This window comes from Hippoglossus hippoglossus, chromosome 14, assembly GCF_009819705.1.
Source record: "Hippoglossus hippoglossus isolate fHipHip1 chromosome 14, fHipHip1.pri, whole genome shotgun sequence".
Classification (NCBI taxonomy): domain Eukaryota; kingdom Metazoa; phylum Chordata; class Actinopteri; order Pleuronectiformes; family Pleuronectidae; genus Hippoglossus; species Hippoglossus hippoglossus.
Window position 1 is genome coordinate 5,016,116 of NC_047164.1, and position 19,581 is coordinate 5,035,696.

The following is a 19,581-nucleotide window of genomic DNA, read 5'->3' on the forward strand; positions in this document are numbered from 1 at the left end:
ATCTATTATTTCCCATTATATAAATATATGGATTACATTCAATACATTACAATAACACTTAATTTAGAAAACAAACCGAAAAAGTGAAATAATACAGTGAATTTCTTTGAATTCAAACTCACCTGCAGATCTATTCTCTTTTGTATAATAAGGCCATGAACAGCCGGTGAGAGCGACCAACATTTCTGTGATTTACAGGTTGTAGTGTGGGTTTGCCGTCACCTGGGGAGTTTGACACCATGTTTGTGCACATAAACAGAAAATTGAGACGTGAAATAAGTCTCTGCTAATTAAACCAGCCTCCTGGGAGAGAGAGAGAGAGAGAGAGAGAGAGAGAGAGAGAGAGAGAGAGAGAGAGAGCAGGAGTGAAGAGAAAGAGAAACTCTGAGAGTAAATGAGAGTGAGCAGAGGTGAGACGAGGAGAGAGAGAGAGAGAGACTGCAGAAACATGAAAGACAAAGTGAAAGTATTAAATCATTAATAACACATGTCCAGGTTGAAGGATGAGTTCTCTGCAGACCTGCTGAGCTCAGCTATTCATCACTCACACTGAACTCTGGCACATTCTACATCTCATTAACCTCACTCCTGTTTTTTAATAACACTGCATTACTCATATTCATCAGCGGAGGGAGATGATAACAAACATGTTTTAGTGTTTGGAGCCATTTTCCATTTTAATGTTGATTATTTTATTAACATTTATCTTATAATAAAAATATAAGGAATCCTTCTGCACAGTCATGTTCCTTCATGAGTAGAAGCAGCATATCCTGTGGTACACATCCATACAGCTCAGTCTATTAACACTAGAGGGCAGTAAGCACCAGTGTTATCGAGCATGACTTTGACTTGGTGTGTGAGAGAAATATGTTGTTAGCCACCATCAATAAACACATTAAGAATCCATGATCCTGGAAAAATATCATATGCTTAATCGGCATCTTCTCATTTTCTGCACGTACAGTATCAACTTCATACTTTACTCTCGTCATTGTAAGAGCAGCTGCATTGGGATGACTGTTGTAAATCAATAAATATACAGTGTGCACATAAAATACAGTGAAGCCTGGTATCAAGTTGTCATAAGTGTCAAAGATTTACTACGAGCCGGGAGAGAAGAACAGAAAGAGCTGCAGAAAATTGGGTAATTATTGGGACGCACCAAACAAACAATTGTGTTGTTGATCGTCGGCAACAGGAGACACAATAAAAAAGACACAATCTGCTCGTACTGCATCCGTCAGTGGGAGGATTTTGATCAAATAACCGGCAATGATTCAATCTAATAAAAAGAGAGGAGGTCAGTCGCCACAACACAATGACAGACACACTGGGCGGCAACTTTTTCCCTTTACACACCAATTTAAAGGAGACATATTCTGCTCATATTCAGGTTCATAATTTGAATTTGTACTTGAAAATGTTTAAATGCTCTAATGTGCAGAAAACACATCACTTTCCTAATATTGTCCATTGCTGCAGCTCCTCTTTTCAGCCTCTGTCTGAAACACTTGATTTGAGCTTCTTTAGCTTAAGACCTCAACATGTCGGACTTTTATAGGAGGCAGCAACGTGCGCATCATGCAAATGTTGGGCATGTACTTTTTAACTTTAACTTGTACATACAAATATAACACACTAGAGGAAAGAAACTGTGCATCATATGTCTCCTTTAAAGCCATTTAAAATGTGTTTTCGTTGATCAGAGCTCTAAAGACTAGAAGGAGCTGTGTCACTGTGGTCGGCTGAGGAGGGACGACCACAGTGACTGTCCGAAAACACACGAGAGTCAGACGTACGACCAGAGGGTGAATATGACGAGTCCTTTTGTTCAGATGTCTGGTTGTGTGGTCGACATAATGACGGCGGAACCAACACTGTGCCGTGCAGGCTGCTGTATCAAACTGTACCAAAAAACAATAAAAGTACACACACACATGATTTTGTCGTCCTGAGGTAATCAAGCATTGAATCATAAACACGCACTGTTCCCACTTGATTTATATTTATAAAGCTGTGATCGTTTCAGAGCCAAAAATCGTCATTATTCTCAATAGAAAACAGACTGAATTGTATTCAGTGAGTCATTTGCAATGCTGGGACCAGTCGCTACAGGCGGTCATCAATGCTTCATAACTATTTTCCTATTTTTATCCAAGGGGGAGGTATAAAGAGCAGGACTTATTGATTTCACGTTCAGATTTTGCAATGCTCTCACTCAGAAGCCTACGCTCACACTCAAATAGCCCCTGCTTGTGCTCAGAGTTACTGACTACACCTAGCACAACAAAATATCCGAGAGCAAGTGCACAGTTCGAGCACAAGCCCTATTCGAGGGCCAGCACCGGGTTTTGAGTGAGAGCGTCGCAAATTCTGGATGAATGAGTTCTTCTCTCACACTTAAAGACAACACCCCTGAATAAAAAGTCGGGGGAAAAAGTAACTTGAATGGATTTGGACACCAGGAATGAATTCCTAACCTCTTGATATAGGTTTGAAACAAAATGGTAGCGTTAGCTGTGTGCCGGCCCTGTCGTTATAAATGCACTTATCTCACGTCTTATCATATTATGATCACGTATGTGATTGTTTTATCCTGCAGCCACTTGTCAGTCCACAGTCCACGGTAATATACCTTTGGTTCAATCTAATAGCTCCAGCTCCATGGACCTATGAGTTAAATGTGGACGTTCAGTGTCTGTGGTGGATATTTGTGCCGTCTCCTGTGACCGTGTCCCTGCCGGAGCGACACCAGTCCTCCTCAGACGCCGGGGGCTGGAGAGGCAACCCGGACTGTGAGAGGAGAGCGTCTATGTGGGGGAAGAGGGAGGTCAGGGGGCAGTCTGGAGGCATGTACTTGGCCAACACCTGGAGCTGCTCCGGCTGCAGGTGGGCTTCGCTGCAGACCCTGTGACACAACACAGACACGCTGTGACGTGCTGTCACCTTCATCTGGCTCAGATGGCTCTTCTCCACCATCAGTTTCTCCCTCTCCGTCTTCTGTGACACACACAAACACACACACACACACTCTTATTAACATGTCTGCAAACGAGAATCTGCAAATGAATTCGAGATTTAAAAAAAGATTCGTACCAGCTTGTTGATCTCACACTGCAGATTGTGTATGCAGTCTAGCTTCCTCTTGCGGCAGCGTTGGGCCGCCAGGCGGTTCTTGCTGCGGCGTCTCATGTCGTGGACAAACTCGAGCTGCTCCTGCGTGAAGACCTGTTGCTTCAGCAGCTGCTGGAAGTCATTTCTGCTCAGATCCACAATGCAGTCCACAGAGAAAGGCAACTGCACCTGAGGAAGCAGGGAAGAAAGTTTACACAGATTCTCCAACAGTGAGAGTATCGACATCAGTGAAGGGGCAGAGTCACAGAATCTAATTTTATATGACGTCGTGCTGTAGATGACATGTTAAGAGTCTATGGATGTTTGTAGTTTGTTGTTTTTCTTGCATTACAAAGCATGATCTTATATTTTATTTTGTGATGCACCTTGTAACTCTGGTTTTGAAAGGCACTATATAAAAAATAAGAAATACTCATAATATCAAATGATTTCCATATAAACTACATCATGACATGTAACTGGTTGTTATTTGATTTCATGCTTCCAGCTTTACACCTGACCAGGGACCACAGATTAGAATTAGCCTCTGGGCTAAATCTGGCATATTTTCAGTTGTGTTATCAATATGCACTGTACCTGAAAATAAACATAATAAAATAAAATAAATATTCTTGATATTGTGTAAACAGCGTGATGTCCATTTTGTGTATTAATTTTCTCTTTTATCGATGAGAATTTTGAACCAAATCGTTCCTAGTCTGCTGACATGTTTGTGTATACTAAGGAACTAGAGATGTGTTTTCAATGTCTCTGATTCATTGTACTTTTACATGAGTTTATATGAGATATGTTTTTGCCAAAGTACTATATGTAAAACTATGTATTTTCTTTTACTGTGACACATCGTTTGCATATTCAATGTTGTTACCTGTTTCCTGTCATTTGGAGAATGTCACTTTTCAAGCCCCTGGAGGCATCTTTGGATTCTTATTCTTTTATAAATGTGTAAATTAATAAAACTAAGCAAATCATTGTTTCTTCAATCTAAATAAATGAAAAATTGACCTAGTAGATTTCTGCTAATGGAAAATTGTCAAACATCCGAGCAGAGCTGGATAATTGTTTTTAAAGCAACGCAAAAGTCAGACGAGTTCAGATAGTTATATTTTTACCGAGCGGTTAATGAATTAACTCAGAAAGCGAGTTAACTTTTAAAAGCAGAGGTCGGGTGCTGGGTTATTGCCGCCGCTGCTAACGTGTGACAGGAAACGTGCACTCACCAGTTTATAGGAGCAGTATAAATCATGCCGTGTTTTTATCTTGTGTAAATAAAACCACTGTTTGCACCGAAACGACCTCAACTCAGTGTCTGCAGACCCGCCGCAGTGCGGTGGCACTTTTTCGGACGAACGGGGAATAAGAGTCTGGACGGTGGCGTGAGCAAATTCACCCAGAGTTGTTGTTTGTGTCGCCTGCTAACTCATCGGGCTGAGGCGTCAAACTCAGCTGAGTTGGACTCTGGACCAATTAGCAAGACACATGCTCAGGGTCACAACACACACACACACACACACACATCATTATCACCATTGGTGAATCATTAACGTGGCACCATAGCGATTTTACTTTCTGTGACGTGAATGCAAACAATCTGATATAATGTACCTGAAAACTCTTATCTTTAACAAACAGAGTAGTGTAATCTACAAGTAGGGTGAATTCACTGATGCTTAAAGCCGCAGGTTCATTCATTCAGCGTGAGCTTTTTTACAGTAGAGCCTCAGCAGACTTGCTTCACAGCCGCTCACCTGTCTGGCCCTCTCTCTCGTGTAGGCCTCGCTGTCTCCCTCCGTTTCCGTCTCCGAGTCTCCGTCCTCCCCCGAGTTCAGGGATGATACCCCCGAGTGGGACGCGCACTCCGACAGCCCCGCTCCCTTCCATAAACATTTGCTCTGGTCCAGATCTTGGAGGAAGGGGCAGTCCGAGCTGCTGGAGCTGAGGTTGACGTGAAGCTTCACCCAATTCTCAGATGTGGCCTGCAGCTGTCCGCTCCCTGTGTTGGAAGATCTTCCTGCGTCAGGGTCCGACGAGCCCTCATCAGACCCCACGGGGCTCCCCTCTCTGGCATTGTTCGCTGGCAGGGTCGCTCTGTCCATGATTCCCCTTTCCCCCTCAGTTTCTGCCTGTTCTTCTGCCCTTTGAAGGATGGACACTGGCTCTTCTCCACCAGACTCCCTTGTTTTGTTGTCGTCTTTAAGGTCCATGACGAACCTCTCCTGCCCCTGTGACCTTGTAATCACGGGGGCCTCAGCTGAGGCCCTCAGCGGGCAATGGTGCAATATTAACCCTGGTGACCTCTCAGCCAGCCTTGTGCTTTCCCCCACGGAGACTGCTTCGACACTAGATCTATCCCGAGAGCTGACCCTAGCGGCTTGCTCCATCGCTTCCTCCATCTTCATAATATCATCCGATGTCCCCTCTCTTTCATTTGTGTGTTTCTCAGCCTCCCCACTGTCCACATCTATTGTCTTTTCATGTATTTCAGTTGTCTGTCGCTGATCAGCTCCGTTGTCCCTGAGTCTGGCAGGATTTGTTCGTTCAGTTTCATTCTTGCTGTTCGCGCCGCTGGAACAAGGTGAGCAGGACAGGCCGCACTCATCCCTGATGGCTGGTGTTAGTCTTTTCTCTGCAGCACAAGCACCCTTCCCACAAGCCAGCTGGAACTTGCGATACTTTGGACATCGCATGAAGCCGTCATTTGCCCCCTCAGCCGCAGCAGCAAGGGTGGCCGTACTTTTCTGACTTCCCAGTTTGCTGCCCTCTGATTTCTCGCAGGGCCGAGCCACTTCCTGCTGAGAGGGTGAGTAATCAACTGGTTTTACTTCTTTCTCTTCCAACAACACGGCGTCAGACTCTGTGCAGCTGCCTGTCTTTGATAACTGCCTCTTCTTCTTGCAACAGGTCTTTCTAGGACACAGGGCAGAGCCCTTGGTGCTGGAGAAGAACTTAGGGAGGAGGAATTCAAAGCAGGCCTCGTCCAGGTCTCTGAAACCGAGGACGGAGGATGAGTTGCGTATTTCTAAGACATTGTCTTTGCCAAAGAGGAGTTTGGACGTGTAGGCAAACTTCAGCAAGGGCTCAAAACCAGCAGCTGTCACCTGTCAGAGAGGACACATTACATTACAGTCTATCCTTGATTTTACTTGATTCACAGTCATGGATAGAAGCAAGTCATCTTATATTATTTTCAGGCAGATAACAATGCACAGAATACAGTCCAGATGTGAAAATAGAGCTATTCATCTACAAAATGAAGCCCAGCATTGTAGGACTGCTACAGTTTCAGTTATAAATACTTCACATGTGACCAGGAAATCTAGTTTTTCTTGTTCCCTTTATTTAAAGAAGCTCATGAATGAATCATCAGCCTATTCTCATGAATCAGTTTTGTGGAAAACAAATTAAAGAAAGAGATTTTTAGATCAAAAATGTCTTTCTTATAATAGCAAAATAGAAAAATCCAATATGCGGTGGCTCTAGAAATCCAAAACCTGTGGCTACATCGCTGCCTCGTTTACTTTTTTGTATTCATCCATCTATCCTCCTGTGTGGAGCCATGAGCTGACGTCTCACCTCCTGTGGCAGAGTGAGTACGGCTCCATGCTGTGTCAGGGAGGAGATCCTGTGCGTGAAGTACTCGCTGCAGGAGGCCAGCACCGAGCGGTGGGCCCTGAAGCTCTGACCCTCCACCACCACGGTCACATCACACATCACGTCCCGGCGACGCTGGTCATCCAGGCAGCGCAGCACATGGGAGGAATGCACCGTCGACTCAAAGGTAAACACGGACGCCCGGGGAGCAGACATGGCCATTAGGGATGTCTGTATGTACACACACACACGCACGCACGCACACACACACACACACACACACACACACACACACACACACACACACACACACACACACACACACACACACACACACAAATTCATATCACCACTAATTCTCTATCAGGACACATACTTAATAAGATATAAATGAAAATAGCAACAAAAACGTGCCTACCTTACACAGCTGACTTTATTCATAGATATCCAAGCAGAGTGGTAGAGAAAGTTGAGCACACATGCTTATTTCTCAAAGGAATGTCGTCCAACCAGACTACGCTTCCCAGAAAGCCTCATCTCAACTCACTTACAAAGTAAAAACTGAGCTTGACTCAGTCATATGTCACTGTGTGTGAGTATGTGAGAGGGAGGGAGTATGTGTGTGTGTGTGTGTGTGTGTGTGTGTGTGTGTGTGTGTGTGTGTGTGTGTGTGTGTGTGTGTGTGTGTTGCAACAGCTCTGGGTGGAACAGAGCAAACGCTGACTCACGCAGTCTTGCTGATAAAGGATGAGCAAGCAGGTTTTCCCGTCCATACCAATCCCACCCTTGGATCCAGGGGGGTGAAGTAACAAGGCCCTTCCCAGGAAAAAGAAAAAACTTTAAGTAGATTTACCACGAACACAATTCCAGAGATTAAGGTTATCGGATATTAACCCCGTGTTTGGACAGGATCATGTACTGGGAAGGTCTTTTAGATTCAGATTAGCAGGGATTTACTCAGGTTGTGTGAAAAATGAATCAAACAGAGAAGGAGATTAAAGGTTCCTGTCATTTCATTTTGTGTGTTGTTTTCTTTGCTGGAAGTCGTAAATCTTCATGTGAGCTCAAGCCGTCAAAATAAGAGCATAGAGGTATGATAGGTTAACGGCTGTAAAAGAGCACAAACACACCCTAACGTCATTTGAAGATTCGTCCTCTCTGACTTTAAACATTTTGTGGCTTTTAAAGTGTCAGGTATGAAATATCTGTGCTGGGATGACGACATTAATACTGACAGGGAAAGTGCACGATAAAAACTTTGTAAAAATAAACAGCACTGGGCTCCCAGGCAGTAAAACACAGCAGAATAACCATTGATAGGAAGCACTGATGTGGCCAGTGTCACATGTCTTGAATGAGGAAAAAAGGAAGCCGGGCTGAAGCCAGTTTATCAGATGACTGTTTCATAATTCCCGAATGAGCTAATCTCCTCTTGAAAAAAACCCACAATCTAGTTCCTTATTCCAAGTAAGCGACACAACATCTCCAAAACACAACAGCGGCAGCCTGGAGAAATGAAACTACAGGAAGGAACCGACGCTGGTGTTAAAATAAAATGCATTTTATTATTAGTCGAGGACAAAAAGCAACAGTTGCTGTGTACTTCCCCTTCTACAGGTGAGTGAGACACACTACATGGAAATAAAATGTACAACTCCTAACAATCAACAGTGCTGCTCCTCACAATTAGGCTACAATTCCCAGATAAATCATTTTCTGTTTTACCCTAACAAGAACCCGACAGGCAGGTACAGGGGGAATCACACTCCTCAAAAAAACACAACGTTTGGACCACATCCAGACCTCAGGTAAGAGATCTGAGTCTCCACAGGACCTGAGACAGGTAGCACACAGATCTGGTCACGTTCACAGCAGCTGACATTGTGAATTTACCAGCCAAGGTTCCCTGAACATCACATAACAACAACACAGTGCACTCGGGAAGACGGGCTCGTGTCGTAGCTCGGTAGATTCACTCTAACACCTTCACACTGATGATGACAGTACATCTGCGGTTCAAACAAATGACTCAGACATGAACAAACACGGCGTCTGTCTGTGTAATTAACTGATTCACAGACCGCCGTCGTCTAGAACGAGGGCTACAGCCTGAGCCTTTATTTCTGGTTCTGGTTGGTTCCCTGGCCCCGGTGTCAGCTGGACGCCCCGCGCGGGTCTCAGGTGCTGCAGAGGTCAGGGGTCACGAGGAGGAGTCGCGACTGGTTCGGTCAGACAGGCAGAGCCTCTCCAGCTGCTGCGCGCGCTCGTTGTGGACAGTCACCAAGTTGCGGTTCTCCTCCGTCAGACGCCGGAACTCCTCCTCGAGACGGGCAATCTCCACGGCGACCTTCTCGTCCTCCACCAGCTCCACCAGCAACTTGCGCCTACATGGACGAGGGAGACCGAGATTTTAGGAGCAGGTTCTTACATCCCTTCAAGAAAATGATCAAAATGCATTCAAAAAAGTATAGGGAAACACTAATAACAGGTTCCCACTTCAGAATAAAGGATGATGGTCACGCACATTCATACCTATGAGGAAATTACAGCTGTCGTGTTTCTAGACAATAGAAGGAAACCACAGAAACCTAAAGAACTATGTCAACAATGCAAACATGGAGGGATAGCTGAGATGAGAAAAAACCCTGTTGGTTTGTTTTCAACAAAGTTATCCACTATGAAATAAGTCAGTGGGGGGTTTGGTGGTCAGGGTCAAATAGAGTTTCACCACAAGTTGTTGCCTGTTTATAAGGAAATATGATCTGTTGGTTTTAAGGAAAAATCCAAATCATAACCATGTTGTCTAATGTAAAACAGCTGCGGTGTAGGTTCTCTGTGTTTAGAACTGTCGACAGATTTATTGTTCTCCCGGAGAATAAACACCTTTTATTGTTTATTATAATGATTTAAGAGCCACAAAAATATTCTTGAGCCGACGCTGACCAACCACAACCAATCAATTCACTATATTTTACAGACTTCTGTGTAATTTAACTGAAAGTAAATCGTTGACAATTGACAGTATGAACAAATAAATGAAGACATAATTATTTGATGGAGTCAATGTGTCTCCATGTCGTGACTCTACATTCAGTTATTACATATTTCCCTACTATTATCCAATCAGAATAATTTAGTCTGATTTGATGTGGATAACCTTATTTATTATCTAATACTAAACACAAGGACATATTGTGAAAGGTTTCAAAATCGTTTCCTGCTGTAATTAAGTACAGGTTATTTTTAACCATGAGTTTTTGACTGCAGTCACAGACACAGTGTGATTTAAAGTGAATAACGAGAGACTCAGATACAGGATGTGATTTTCTCCTCTTTTAGAAACAGCACATACTGTAATGTGGGTGTGCGTCTGTACATGTGCATGTTTATGTGACAAGTGGGAAGAGATCAGCTCAAACTAATTCTTCAAAACAGAGAATTGACCCTGAATCTGATAAATATATACAAATGTATAGTAAAAGGCTTTATAACAATAGATCATTTTGTCATTTCTTTGTGAAGATCTGAAAAAAGTTACAACAAATTACCACACCACCCCCGTGTGTCACCCACATGTCACCAAAATGAAACCTCAATCCCACTTAACTCTTTCACTCTAAGTTTATTTCTTGTGTGTGATGCTAAAAGGCTTAAAAACATTAGGTTAATTTCCAGTCTTGAGTTAATGTTTCTATAAATACACTGAAGAGGGTTTTTCTAAAACTCCATTATTCCACTATGACCAACTTTTTAAAAACCCAACCCATTTTTGTTATTTTTGTCGTTGGTGTCATAACTTTCACTTTCATGACATTTATGAATGTGAGTTAAAGTTTCTGATGAATGCTGCTTTGTGTTTCTTGTTTGATACTGTGAGTGAATTTTGTCAAATTTCATTTTGTCATCCTTGCCACACATGCAAGTGTCTGAAATGTCCGTTTTCTCTCTGTGAGTTCTCTTCCTCATAAAATACAGGAAGTAAAACTTTCATTGTGTCATGCATGTTGCTGTTGGAGGATGACCAACACAAAAATATTCACCCTCTATGGAAAAGTATTAATGAGAAGTTCCACTTAGTAACGGAATACGAGCAGGTTGTGGTTTTGCCCCCATAGTGTCTAGTTGTAGCTAAACTTTCTGAAAGGGTGTGTGTGTGTTTCAGTGGGCCCGGATTCAAGGGGTTGCACAGGTCTGACTCATTGTGTTCTTATCTAAACCAAAGGCTACACTCATCCCATCAGTCGGCCTGCTGTTCTCTTTTTAGGAACTGCCAAGTAGTGTGTGTGTGTGTGTGTGTGTGTGTGTGTGTGTGTGTGTGTGTGTGTGTGTGTGTGTGTGTGTGTGTGTGTGTGTGTGTGTGTGTGTAGGTGTGGTGGTAGGGTAACAGTAAAAGGCTTTGAAAATCCATCTGCTAAGACTACCCACAGCTGCTGAGGACACAGGGGACAGTGTGCTCTGAGTGTTTTACACACACACACACACACACACACACACACACACACACACACACACACACACACACACACACACACACACACACACACACACACACACACACACACACACACACACACACACACACACACACACACACACACACACACACACACACACAGGTCTCATGCAATCACTGCTAAAATAGGTTTATTGAAGGTTGAAGGTTTATTTTCTGAGGCTGTAAACGGCCAAGTGCCATCTAGTGGCCAAAGCTCAGGTGGCTTTAATGGGAATTTAACCATAACCCCTAAACCTTGTAAGTTTGATTTCCAATCATACATTAGATTTATTATAATGGTACATTATAATTTTTTTTCCTTGAATTACTTTTATCTAATTGTCAATTAAGGACATTTAAGCATCTAAAAATTAAGTTTTCTAATGACTGGCCTCGACAAACCAGTAGCTCTTCATCTGTCCATTATCTATACTGCTTATCCATCGAGGGTCATGGGAGGCTGGAGCCAATCCCAGTTGGCCGAGAGGTGGGGTACACACCACACAAGGGCAATTTAAAGTGGCCAATTAACTCAAGCCGAAGCTGTATCTCTTTGGATTGTGGGAGGAAGCTGGAGCACGCTGAGGAAACTGACAAGTACGAGCCACTTTACCACTGTGCCACCCAGTGCCAGTGTTTCTGCTGGTGGGAGCTGTGACCCTGACATGACTCTAACACAAAAACCTCTGATCTGAATTTTAACAAAAGGGTTTATGGACCAGAATGAACAACATAGAAGTGACTTCATGTGGGGTCTTACTTGCGGTCCTCCAGCAGGGACATCTCATGTTTGACCTGGTGGAACTCTCTGGCCATCCTGCAGTGCTCCTTGTGCACCTGGACACTCTCTCTCCGAGACCCGCAGGGGGGAACTGGCTGCAAGAGGTCGAACACATGTGGAGTTAGTTCAGATTCATTTCAAGCTGCTGAGAAAAACATCACACAAGCAACAGTTACTCTTTAGAAAGTATTCTGTGTGACTCTAACAGCAATTATCATTCATTATCGATTAAAAAACCTATTTGACAGTTTAAACACTAACATTTAATCGACATAAATTGGCACAGGTTTCATCTCATACCTTTTATACAAGAGGACTTCAATTTCTTTTAATTCTTCGATGGGAAAAATGCACCTTAATGACCATCAGTATAATATACAAGATGTAAATATGCTGTGTTGTAGAAAATTGGCCTATTTACAGTCATAAGTCATAAAATAAAAAAGGAAAAATTATGCAATTACAAAAGTGTTTCACAGAAAAAGTGGACAACAGGTAGACAATCACTTAATGGTCTTATAAGTCTCTTTAAACAAGGAAATCTCTCTACAACAGATTGTGAGGCATATAAAGACTTAGAAAATAAATAAATACACAACCGAAAAAAGAAATGTTAAATCTATAATCGTTAAGACTCTTTAGCTAATGACTTGAATAACCCTAAACAATTTTGAAAGATAATCAATAGTAAAATCAATAGATCCACCAAATGCTTCACTATAGAGTAAGTAATGAAATTGTAAATGATTCTTATATAATTACCAATTCCTTCAACTAACAGCTCTGTCTGCAGTTCACGATTTCTTTGAATTGACCTGTTCTCATATTTTAATGAATATACTTCTTTACGTGCCCCGCAAGGTTCATATTTTGGACCACTGTTGTTCTCTGTTTTTTTTAATTACCTCCCACAGATGCTGTGATGCTTTATCTATCATATTCATTTATATGCAGACGATACTGTCATCTACTAATATTTCATAAATACGCTGTAAAAGCAGATTTTGCTAAATTTTTTTTAGTTAATAGTTAAAAGTGAAGTCGACAGAATATTATAAATAAAATGTGTTGAATAATTTCATTACTGATAGGACAGTTTCCATGACAACTCTTCACTTCATCAATGTCATGTTTCAGCATAAGTGAACCGGCCTTTTTCATTGTCAGGTAATGTTCCTGTACTGAAAGGTTGTGACAGTGGGTTGAGACATCGATAATCCTGAACTAAAGTCAGCTATAAACAGGAGCTATAAAGCTCACTGCCCAAGCCTCTGGCCAACTTTGCCGTGGGTCTTTCAGAGCAGATCTATTGCTGGTCGTGGCGTTCTGCCACGGACGAATTTCTGCTGACGAGGGCCAGCCAGTTCTGTGTAGAGGTGTCATGAGGGGATCCCAAATTCTGTTTCTATATCAAAACAAAGACGGGAGACATGGCGTCCTGCCGGTTGCCAAGGACAGGTAGGAACGCTTCCACTTCGCAAGGTCAAGAAAATGTTTTATTGGCAGAGTTAAATTTCTTTTTCATCTAGATGCTTAGAAATGTCTTCAGTGATTCGGAAAATACAGAAAAGATTTTCAAACACGTCTAAAAAGAGGATTTCCTCTCTTGTAGTAGCAGAAGCTATAAGAGGCACAATCTGTGGCTTGGAATGTCCTCGGGTATTTGTCAAATGTCCGAACTTAGCAGCAGATCTCACTTCTGTTAAAACATGTGACAGCAAGTAAAACCTTATCTTATTTACATTCATACCACTTGTATGAAGAAGTGTATTTAATGTTACATGGAAACAAAAGCCATGTGACCCTTTTCCTTTTTCCAGTAGTACCGTGTCTGGCAGCGATCATTCACTGGCCTACTACTGTTCCCACTTGATACTCTAAACCGACGTGCACTTTTTGTGACCCTGGCACTGGCTCCCGCTGAAGGATAATTCAATGACAACAATAATAGCAGCGTGAGAACACACAGTGAAAACATTGATTTATGGATGAACTGATCCCGAGCGCCTCCTTATTTAGCAACTCAGTAACAATAAATCATCAATATAATAATATCATCAACCCTTGATGTCGGCTTTATACCTTTTTATGTTTTACAGTGAGGTTTATTTTTAATTTTCTGATAATCTTTAATCATTTTTACAGCTACTTTTCCTCTAAAACTATTTTTTCAATTAGTAGTTTCGTATTTAAATGGCAGTTTGCTTGTTTGTACAGTAAAATACTCTAAATTAAAAGAGGGGAATTTAAAAGTTTGGCTTTCGTGACTGTACAGTATATTGCACAGTAAAAAAGAAAAGAAACAACACCACAAAACAGAGCCAGACATGATGTTCAAAATGTAAAATGCTAATATTTTCTTCACCAGCATTATTTGCCATCATCTCTGTATCATGCACCTCCTCCTTTGTGCTGCTCTGCCACATTGTGTATCCAATGTAATGTGTTGCATCTGTTTACCTGTAATCGCTGTTCGAGGTCTGGGAAAGTCTTCGCGAGGTCCCCCACATCTTTTACATCTGTTGAAACACAACACATGACTTTGTCTGATTATTTTAAAACAAATAATATGTAGAATGTCATTTATTATATGTTGAATGAATACTACTATTGAAAGATGTTACTGTGATGTATAGTGTGAACTATCAAAAACAATTCTGTTAAGGATATTAAGAATTCAGTTTTTATTGTTTTTGTGTTAACAATTTCGTATTCTCTACAAAGAGCATACATTGTGTTTTATGCAGAGGTGGAATAAATATTAATATTTTCTACTTAAGTATAAGTCTCTTATTCTTACTGTCAAATACAGTTAAAGCAAAAGTCCTGCACTTTAATGTTGCTTGATTACTATTTTATACAGAATTTTCCCTTTTTGAAAGCTATGCTGAATATTTAGTATTTTTGGTTAAATATTATGGACACATTAACATTTAAGAAGAATATTAATATATATTGTATATTAGTTTGAAGTTTCAACCAATGGTTTAATGGATTAAAATTTATATATCTAAGTAATCAATGACAATCAGCCTGCAGAAACTCACAAGTTGTGCAAGATGGATCATTTTGTCAAATCTAAGTTTGAATCATTTAAAAACAGTGGATCATTGGAATTTATCATTTCAATGGCAACTGTTGAAGGACGCTATGAAATTCTGAGTTTCTTTAATGAATAAAGTTTTGTCTCTAGCTGCAAGTTGATTTTCAGATAGGATGCTGATGAAAGTTTGTCTGAAAAGTAGGAATTCCTTCCGGTCCAGAGTTATCTTACATCACTTGCTGAATCAACATGCTGCATAACGTCTTCTCAGTCGTTTGCTCTGAGCCTTTGATTTACAGCCAAGTGACTTGTTTTACAGGCAGTCACTCTAATGCCTGTCTCCCCCTCATAAAACGTCCCAAAAGGAAACACTATAGGGGCCTCTTCTATGACACAACAACATAGCAACACAGTGCTGCACTTATAAATGAGCCGTGTCCTCTTGCTGAACGGCAGTAATGAGCTGTCACATTGAAAGACATGACGCGGGGAGAGAATACAGGCACAGACAGATAAACACAGTGGGCAGAGGGAACAGACAGACCAGACGTATGGACAGAGAGAGATTCAGACGGACCCACTGACAGCCAGACAGACAGAAACAGACAGGTTGTCTGCACCGGCCTCCTCCTCGCCAGCAATGTCCCCCCGGGAGGCCGAGCACGTGGAGAATCCTGGGGTGATGCAACTTTCTAAAAGCAGGCGCATTAGCGGGCCGGCCTGCAGCCATGGGGCCAATTATGATGTAGAATAAATACAGTTCCCAAGCTTGGGATTGACACAGTGTGGGGTTATAACTATGCCCGGCATGAAGTCATAGAGGGACTAGAGGATGATCCCCAGATGGTGCAACAGGTCTAAGTCTGCCTGCTGAGAACATGGGTTTCAAAGACTCAACAACACGATCGTCTGGGGAACGAGGTTTGACTCTGGAGGTTTGACTCTGGAGGTTGAGGTCGCATTGTGCCGGAACTCTTTTTATGAAAAACTAAAACAAGGGAAGTCACAACTAAAGCAGATCCTCTGCAGTGCCTCAGATTTATGAATGTGAACTGGAGCATGACGAGATATATTAGGGAGATGAAATTATGCTCTTCAGAACGATACAGACGAAACAGCAATACCACCGTATATCATTGGGGGGCAGCGTAGCCAATAGTTCAAGCGAGACGACAATATGTTAGCAGTGGCAAAACCTTTTGAGGAGAGACGAGGAGAGTAAGTACGTTTACAAGGCCTCATTTTAAAGAGCTGCATCATCACAACCTCCTCCACCGTCGCCATGTTTGTTGTTGTCAAAAACTGTTAAACAACCATGTCAACGTACGTAAGGACCCAGGGACAGGGACATCGTTTGAAATGGACTTTTGTCTTTTTCTCTAAAGGCAGCATAAATGAGCCTTAAATGAAAATCGATGTGTAGTGAATGAGGATGTTTAAGGAGGAGGGAAAAGGCTATTTAAGGACAAATTAAAATCAATACAATAGATTAAGGAATTCAATAAGGAGCACGTGCAAAAACAAAAGCAGAGCTTCACTAGTAGTTCAGCGAATCTGTGCTCGGAGTCAAATGTGAGCGTGTTGTTTCGACCGCAGTCCTTCGTCTCACTTCCTGGGAGACAGACACGGGGGATCAAGGATGGGTGGAGCAGGACTGTAAGTGTTAACTGCTTATAAATATAGGCCAGTGTTCTAAAAGCTGAACAGTGAATCAGGCAGCGGGACACTGTTAGTATTAGCGGGGGAAACCTGACTCTGCCATTGCAGGGCGGCAGCTGCTGTCCCAGTGCCTGGCCCCACTGCAGTAAAACCACCTCGCACCATAGGTACCTCAGACCTCTGGGTATGTGAGTGTGTGGGGACAACATGAATCGTGCATATTTTTGACTGATTGAATAATTGATTAATCCACGTTGGAGTAGCAACGGTGCGTTTGCTCATGAGGCTGCACAGCTGCAAACGTGTATGTGTGTGTGTGAGTGTGTGTGTGAGGTTTGTTTGTTAATGTGATGTGGTCCAACAGAAATAGAGGGAGCACCTGTTAGAGCTACAGCACAGAAGAATGATCACGGTTACAGTGATAGGGTGTGAGGGGAAGGGGTATGGGGGGGGGGGTCACAGCTGCTGGTCTGTTTTGGTGGGAAGAATGTGGTGCATGTGTTCACATAGTGGAAACACAGAGAGAGAGAGAGAGAGAGTAGAGCTCCACGCTGCATCAGGTGTTAAATGGTCAATTAAGTAATAGGTGACTAAACTTAGATGGAGTCGTTTCCTTGTTTTTGAGACGCAGCAGGTGTGTGTGTTTGTGTGTGTGTGTGTGTGTGTGTGTGTGTGTGTGTGTGTGTGTGTGTGTGTGTGTGTGTGTGTCTGTACCTGAGGTTTCTTCGAGGCTGAAGGCGATTCTAACTTCAGATTTATCGGGAGACACTCTTCTGGTTGAGGTGATCATTTATCCCTTCATGAGGCCACAGGGACAAAACAGAGCTGTTAGCACAATCGACAGGAGGCTGGTGAACGACCGGTGAAGATGTAACAACGGCACAATTAGTGGATCGAGTCAAAACTTGCAATCATTCAAGAGATCTACCGTGAAAATAAGGTGTTTCCAGCATCTTAAATGTGATAGTTTCCCGACTTTATCGGATTTAGATGATTGTAAATCTGTGGGTTTTAAACTTGGACGGAACAAACGATTTTTCCCTTTTTAATGAAAATGTACAGCCAAAACTCATCAATCATTGATTTACATTGATTTCCAGGAGACTTACTCTAATCCTGACCTAACCTAAACCCAACTCTTAGCCTAACCTTGACTTAAACCAAAATTAACCAAACTTAACCTTGACCTCAAGTCCCCCATATGTGACTATGTAAACACCCCCCCCCCCCCCCACACACACACACAAACACACAAAAAACACACACACACACACACACACACACACACACACACACAGCAGTTCCATCATGCACTTGGAGTTGCGGTGGGATTAAATAATTAGGGAGCTTTGACAGACAGGCTCTGAGGTCTGGATTCTGGGCGCCTCTCTTCCAGTAAAGGTACAAGCTTTTTATATCATGTCTGCTTTAACCCTGGTAAACCCTCCGTCCCACACAGAGGACCTCGGTGACCTTCTACACCAGCAGACACACACTTTCCTTCATGTTGTCTCTCTCTGTTGTTGTTGGGAAAAGTTAAAATATCAGTTTATGAAGCTGTTCTGACTCAACAAAACGTGTTGTGACAAAATAAAGTACACAATCAGAGGGTGAAAGAGGATAATAATAATAATTCACATTATGATGGAGAGTGTTCCATCCAGTGAAAAGGACCCATTGGGCCCAACAGGTCACGGTTACCTGAAGCAGCTGTGAACCCGGACCAGGAACTTGAGAGTAGTTTTAAATCATGAAGCAGTTTACGTCCTCAGTGGGTTGTGGTTTGATTCCCAGTGGAACCACTTCAGGGGGGGAAAAGCGCAGGTCGTCTCTCGGTCGTTGCGCCTTTACGCAAATCCAGCAAAGTTGGCACAAGTCTGTCGTCCAGGAGCTGACCTCCGCTCCCCCGTGGAGACCCCAACTCGACTGGTTTGTGCTCAGAAGTTTTCCCACCGTGAAGTGAAAGCGTCCAACACACTGGTGTCGCTCGGGGGGAAACTCCAGCAGCTCAGGTTTTGCACGGACGGACGCGGACGTGCTCTCCACACGGACTGGTGCGGCCACGCGGCGAGAGGCAACACAACAGGGCGCAGGCGGTGCAGGAATGCCGTCCGCTGTCCCCCTGTGGCCGCCCGGCTCCAATTAAATGTCTCGGATGACATGACTTTAGCCCGCAAAAATGCCCATCGCTCCGGCGCAGTGTTTTGAGTGACACGCTCATGCCGGGGATGGTCTTTGGATTTGCAATAGCTGTGCAATGAGGCAGTTGCTCAGAATGAGCGTCTCACACTAGAATAGCTCCGGAGGAAGAAAATAGAGTAACTCTGTGTGTGTGTGTGTGTGTGTGTGTGTGTGTGTGTGTGTGTGTATGTGTGTGTATGTGTGTGTGTCTCGAACATTTGGAGGACCCCACCTAAACACAGGTGACACAGTGGTAAAGTGGGACTAGTCCGCTGAATTCACATGAAACTTTATGTATATTAAAACATAAATCAGCAAAACAACATGCACACTGCATTCACTCCACATATGACACTTCCAAGAAACTTTTTGTGCAATACCATAATATGGTTTTAACATATTAACGAATATTGATCTATAAGATTTCCCTTAAACATGTGTACATCAAAGTTTGCAGTTTATATATCTTCTTATACACTGAGTTACTTACAATTTATAGCTGACCAGTAAAAGTATGTGCCTCAAGGTGTATGATTGTAGACAATGTGTTAATTCTCAACTCACTCAGATTTAAATTAATCTATGCAGTGCAAGTGCTACACTGTGTATGTTCTGTTATTATTGTTTGTGGGTTGGAAGTAAACTCTCAGGGTGCTTAATCTAAATGAAGCATTTTAACTTAACATAGGTATT

The 19,581-nt window shown here is 42.6% G+C and overlaps 2 protein-coding genes across 2 annotated transcripts; both read right to left on the reverse strand.

The window, feature by feature from the left end:
- Nucleotides 1–1,465: 1,465 nt before the first annotated feature.
- On the reverse strand, nucleotides 1,466–7,303 carry bach1b (BTB and CNC homology 1, basic leucine zipper transcription factor 1 b). Its single transcript, XM_034606960.1, has 5 exons — nucleotides 7,148–7,303; nucleotides 6,712–6,960; nucleotides 4,887–6,236; nucleotides 3,100–3,306; nucleotides 1,466–3,003 (listed from the first exon to the last, which is right to left on the reverse strand). The coding sequence occupies exons 2-5, from the start codon at nucleotides 6,949–6,951 to the stop codon at nucleotides 2,695–2,697; spliced, it is 2,106 nt and encodes a 701-aa protein (XP_034462851.1). The 5' UTR covers nucleotides 6,952–6,960; nucleotides 7,148–7,303; the 3' UTR covers nucleotides 1,466–2,694.
- A 691-nt stretch (nucleotides 7,304–7,994) lies between these two features.
- On the reverse strand, nucleotides 7,995–18,909 carry map3k7cl (map3k7 C-terminal like). The gene is made up of 5 exons (XM_034607383.1): nucleotides 18,409–18,909; nucleotides 17,422–17,503; nucleotides 14,466–14,524; nucleotides 11,985–12,100; nucleotides 7,995–9,113 (listed from the first exon to the last, which is right to left on the reverse strand). Exons 2-5 carry the CDS (start codon nucleotides 17,495–17,497, stop codon nucleotides 8,930–8,932), a joined length of 435 nt encoding a protein of 144 aa, XP_034463274.1. The 5' UTR covers nucleotides 17,498–17,503; nucleotides 18,409–18,909; the 3' UTR covers nucleotides 7,995–8,929.
- Nucleotides 18,910–19,581: the final 672 nt, after the last annotated feature.